The sequence below is a fragment of the Pantherophis guttatus genome, chromosome 3 (assembly GCF_059756535.1).
Source record: "Pantherophis guttatus breed Tessera chromosome 3, ASM5975653v1, whole genome shotgun sequence".
In the NCBI taxonomy this organism is placed as follows: Eukaryota; Metazoa; Chordata; class Lepidosauria; order Squamata; family Colubridae; genus Pantherophis; species Pantherophis guttatus.
The window spans coordinates 53281088-53287087 of record NC_142065.1 but is presented as its reverse complement, the minus strand read 5'-3'; the positions used below and the strand labels follow the sequence as shown (position 1 = coordinate 53287087).

Sequence of the window (6000 nt, the reverse complement as noted above, 5' to 3'; positions counted from 1 at the left end):
ATATGTGGTTCTTTAAAGATCTGAATTCTATAACTTAAAGAGCTGGAATTTAAATTTAGAGATTTCTTAACTCACTATAGTTGGAACTTGAACAACTTTCTAAATATAGATTTGGAAATTACAGCTAACCTTTTAAAGTGTGAATGTTTTAATTTAAATGTCTTTAACTCCTTAAATTTCAATGGAGTCCCAAAATTGCAAACTATTATGAACCCTAGGAATAAAATGAAATAAAAGTCCAAATTCATACATAATCTAAAATGTATAAAGCGTAATTTAAATGTTGAGACACATGCTTCAATATTGAAGTACCTTGTACTGGGGAAAATACTGTACGTATATTTTGTTAATGGGTTTATAACAGCTTGGAGATTTAATATAAATAAGCAGTAAAAATCTTCCCTATGTTGGATTGTATGAATGAATGTCTATATACACCATTTTTCTAAAAAAACAAACAAACTGATCGGTATCTCACTGTTTGTAACAGCCGTGTATAATTTTTATGTGTAAACTGCATTCAAATCTTTTGAAGTTTAAAATATATCAATGAAAATTCAAATATATAAAGAAAACCATTGGGGGACTTTCTGTTTATTAAAAGTGTTAGTTTTTAATCATTTTTGTTTTCTTTTCCAGATTCTTCAATATAATTTAAAGGCATTTTTCAGAATCCTTGCCAAACTGTCAATGGGAAGAAATGTTACAATACTTTGGAACTATGTAATAATCCATCTAAATCACAGGCTATAGATGTTATGAGACCTGGATGAGCAAGAGATTCTTTTTTCACCTGTGCAAATTTCTCTAGGAATCCATTCCTAAAATCTCTTCTAAGGCAGCCAAAAAAACCCGCCCCCTTTTCCATCTGCCATCTCTTCTGCTTGCCTATCAGGGTGGAAATCAATCAGGCCACCATGAGCAGATTGTGTAGTGCTTTCATGGTAATCATCCAAAAACACAAAAGTGGCTACCGCTATAGAGCAACACTGCCAAGAAAACAATGGAACGGCCATGTTCTAGGCCCTTTACAGAGATGAAGCTGAGCTCTTCCGTCTCTCCAACAGCATGGCAGCCGTGCCTTCCACATCTGTCAGTTCTGCTTGGAAGGCTGCAACCATCTCATCTCTTGTCAGCTTCAGAAAAGAATCATCTTTAGCTAGGAAACAAAGTCCCTCAGAGGCCAGGGCCTGCATTGAAGAGGGGGGAAAAGATTAGCTGTGTATTGTCCAAGCCTTTGGGAAAAATAAAATTTGCCTTAAGGATTAAATCAAATACCTAACTCAATTTTGTACCTCAGTGATACTTAAAGTTCTGGATTAATAGCAATAGCACTTAGACTTATACTATAACACTTTACAGTGCTTTCCAGCCCTCTCTAAGCGGTTTACAGAGTCAGCTTATTGCCCCCAACAATATGGGTCCTCATTTTACCGATCTCGGAAGGGTGGAAGTCTGAGTCAACCTTGAGCCTGGTGAGATTTGAACTGCCGAATTGCAGGCAGACGGCAGTCAGCAGAAGTAGCCTGCAGTACTGCACTCTAACCACTGTGCCACCATGGCTCATGCATGAGAATGGCCTGTATCTTCTCAGGTATTTCAAAGTATCCTACCGTTGGAAAGTATCTTTGAGATCATCTAAAGGTAGTCCTCACTTAACAAAAGCAGTTAGGATCAGTAACTCAATGGCTAAGCAATGTAGTTGTAAAGCATATCACGTGACATGCCTACTTGCAACAGCAGTGGTGGCAGTTCCGGTTGCCATTGTTAAGCGAATCCCATGCAATCATTAGGCCCAGTCATGACTTCCTGCCCATTGATATTGCTTTTTGGAAGCTAGCATTAAAGATCGCAAATGATGATCACTTGACTGGAAAACTGTGGCTGTCAAAATTGCAAGCCAATTAACAAGAGTTTGAATCACAATCATGACTGCCAGGATACTATGACAGCCACAACTATAAAGAATGGTTGTAAATACATTCAACGCTGTTGTAACCTGCAACGTGATTTAACATCATTGAAAAAGTGGTTGTTAAATGAGGACTATCTACAAATCAAATGTTCCCCCATGCAGGGATTTGCAACTTCAGCATTTACTAATAAGCATTTACTAATACTAATCATTTTTTTTCTGTGGGCACTCTGGCACACATGAAAAATGAAATTCTGTTGCCTCCTCTCAAAAGTGTACACGCATATAATACACATATAGATATGCTATATACCAGTGGTGGATTGCCCCAGGTTCGGACCGGTTCACAAGAACCAGTAGTAAAACTGGCGGGAGGCTCCGCCCACTGACCTGGACGTCATCATAGGCGATCTGCGCATGCGCAGAAGAGCGCGCGTGCGAGTGAAGCAAGCGTGCGAGCGTGGGCACAATGCAAACCAGTAGTAAAGGTAAGTAGAACCCACACCTGCTATATACATACATATGTATACACAGTCTAACATATAAATATATATAAAATTAGTTACTGTCCATTTTGAATAGATAGCAGAAAGAGGAAGTCTGAGAGTTCACAAGGTTGATACTGTATGTTATTAATACTGTAATATTATTCTAAGTCTTAATTTGATCTCTTGAGTTCACTACAATGCCTGTGTTAAAAATGTTAAGCCCCCCCCCCAAAGGCATACTATTATGCATTAATATGATGTGTAAATCAAATTTGCATCTCTACTAGCAAAATTGAGTGGGAAGTGAAAGAAAAAGAGACAACCAATACTGGCTTACAAAAAGGGCAAATTTTACATTAAACCAGTGTTTTTCAAACCTGGCAACTTAAAAATGTGTGGATTTCAACCCCCCAAATTCCCCAGGCAGCATGCCCCTTCAACTCCCAGAATTCCCCCCCCCCAGTAGTACTTCACAATAACCATGAAAGGCTGAATGTTTTCCTGTGACAAGGAAGAATTCTTTGTTATGGATTAGAAAAAAATCGAGAGCAATGGCAGACTACAACAGTCCTTTTATATCAATTTTAAAAATATAGAAAAGCCTTATGAGACAGAAATATTTCAAAATCCAACTTCTTCTTTTTTTTTTTTACAATCTGAGGCATCTGTACCTCCATTCCCTAAAGGAAGATTTTTTTTGTCATATATTTCAGAAATCAATTAAATGCCACCACAGTAACTCATGAGATTTATAACTAAGGCAGCATATACCCCAGCAGCCATTTTATGGATAAGACCACTCCCCAGGCCAGGCAGAAGGATAAATCAACTCCCAACCCGGTTCTGTTCATTTATTAAAGAATTCAGCAGCACTAAATCAGAAACGGTCAGTTTCAGTTCAAAATAAAACATAGATTTCATTTACTAAAATATATCAGGAATCTTATCCTTTAAGGATTGTTTCAGGGTGGTTTTCCCTGGGACTCATAGTGGAGTCCAACCTTGACTTTTAATCAACCTTTTGAAGAGAAACCAAATTCATACAACATAGTTTCCTTAGGTATTTGGAAAGCTTTCAGGAAATTTCAATCAATATCTTGGCTAGGTTGATCTGGTGTCCTCCAGGTAATTCCTATAATACCTATTAAGGAGGCTGTGCAGTATTTCAGATTCAGTTCAAGGCGGATGATTCAGAATACATGACTGCAGCACCACATCACATAAGTGCAGCAGAGTCTCTTTTACAGTGGTCACACAATCCAGGGGGAAAAGTTGTTAGGCTTTTAATGAGTCCTAGAGAGGTGCTGCATACATGCTCATATTCTGAAACACTCCTTCCAATCCAAACCAGCTCTGAAACCCTGCACAATACTACAGTTTAGCATAAGACTGAGTCATAGAAGAACCCATCTGGAATATGGTCACTTTGATATGGACATGCCTATTCATGTCTGCTCATAATCTTTGTCTAGACTAGTGTTTCTCAACCTCAATAGAATAGAATAGAATAGAATAGAATAGAATAGAATAGAATAGAACACAACAGAACACAACAGAACACAACAGAACACAACAGAACAACAGAATAGAATTCTTTATTTAATTCAGCAACGTTAAGATGTGTGTAATGTCTGGGGAATTCTAGGAGTTGAAGTCCATTCAAATTAAGAAACACTGGTCTAAAGACTGGTCAAGCAAATGGGGAAGAAAAGTCTGGCTCTAAAGTTATGTTCTTGAAAAAAGAAAAACACACCAGCTTCCCCTGCTAACAGTTTATGCTTAATGAAGCAACTTTTGCATATTAAAATTCCATAATTTTAACAGATTATTTCATAAATCCTATGCAATTTCCCCACTCAATGCCTTTGAATATAAGCATGAGCCTGGACTTTTTAATCCAACTCTGTCTGTTCTTGAATAAAACGTATTTGAGGTTTTGTAAGGCATAACAATCTACCTAAAATAATCTACCTTGATTATTTTTAAAAAATAAGCAAGGTAGAGCTGCTTTAAAATTACTGACCTTTTACGCCAATCCTACCTCATTTATCATTTCATTCACCCTAAACTAGTTCCCAGCTACTGTGATTCATACATAATAGTTTATATTTTAGTCCTTATTCAGAGTCAGGCACTGCAGTTTGTCAGTGTTTAAAGTCTGGGTGAATTTAACTAGTTATGGTTTATTTAATAAGCGATAGATAAGCAAAGTGTGATTTACTGTAATGCACAAACCCAATCATTATATTCATATTCCCTGTATATCCTGGACATTATACAGACCCCAATTATCAGTATTTGACGTACCTCTTGAAGAAATTGAAGAGTGGCTGGAGTACGGGCTTCTGGATTCTTTGAAATGCTTTCTTCACTGTTACTTGTAGATGGTGAAACTTCACCATGATCTGTATCTTGAGTGACAATGTTCTTAAGAAAAAATGAAACTATCTGAATGGAAATTCTTTGACTTCACTGCCAAAATTTAAGAAAAACCCTGAAAAATGCAAGGTGTAACTATTCCCCCACCCTTTTAAATGTGACATTGCGGTTCAACTTGCTGCATTAGAAACATATGCAAAATATATATGGGAAAAAATACTTTGTTTATACTTCCCAGATATATACATAAATACTCTGAGCTTATGCTTCTTTTACTGTTCAATGCAACAGAAAAATATCTTGTTATAACAATCTAAATTCTTATTTTTAGCTACTCCATCAATATTTTTATTAGTTTTCTCCCATTATCTTTCATAGTTTCATTTTTATATGGTGAAACATTGCTTTTTTGCTACTCAGAAATGAAATTTCCCTAAGTCAGATGAAAAACTGAAAATTATGGGCAGTTCAGAATGTCTGTTTAAGGGGTAATATTACGTTACTCTTAACAGTAAGCAATGAAGTGAACTAAATCTGCAAATAGGAAACTTTAATAGGTATTATAAGGAACATTTTGCTAAAAGAAGCTTTATAGCACCTAAGTTATAGAGAAAGTAATAGTAGGTAATACAATACTATATAAATTGTATTACTTTCTCCTAATTGTGAAAAAGTTACACCTGAGCAAAGTAAAAATATTCTAGCGAGGTAACTACTCACATATCCATTATGGTCAATTGCTGATAGAATTGTAAGTCTTTTTTCTAGTCAAATGTGGATAAGTTAATCAAGTGTGAATAAACTTAAACAATCTGAGTTTACATTTACCTGCCGAGTGGAAAATTGTCGTTCTGAAGAGTACCTGACATTGTTTGCTGATAATTTGCTCATTTTGTCTTGCTGCTTTTCATTTTGAATAGAACATTGCTTGACTGGGGGAAAGTGGGAAACAAAAAAATAATAATGATGTAATGATAATAGGGATACATGAACTATAAGTAAATGACATAATGTTTTTACTAGGCTAATAGCTCTTGATCTAGACATATGTAAATATATACATTATGCAATCCTTTTGTTAGAGCAACAATTATCTCCCAGCCCTAAAGACAAGAGAATTTGAGACTAATCCTGTAATGGAAATCTCCTGGTTTGGGCAGTCTTGCATCATTTGGACAAGAAAGAGTATATCAGACAGAAGGAAGGTTGGCAGAACTC

At 36.1% G+C, this 6000-nt stretch overlaps 1 protein-coding gene across 2 annotated transcripts in view; it reads right to left on the bottom strand.

Annotated features, from left to right (window-relative positions):
- Positions 1-587: 587 nt before the first annotated feature.
- CACNA1S (calcium voltage-gated channel subunit alpha1 S) overlaps positions 588-6000 on the bottom strand; it is a 75973-nt gene continuing 70560 nt past the window's right edge. For both annotated transcript variants that reach the window (XM_034414734.3, XM_034414735.3), the window contains 3 exons: positions 5611-5714; positions 4711-4830; positions 588-1190 (listed from right to left, as the gene is read on the bottom strand). In XM_034414734.3, the coding sequence (XP_034270625.2) occupies positions 1029-1190; positions 4711-4830; positions 5611-5714 (386 nt within the window). In that variant the 3' untranslated portion in view covers positions 588-1028. The remainder of the gene's footprint in view (positions 1191-4710; positions 4831-5610; positions 5715-6000) is intronic.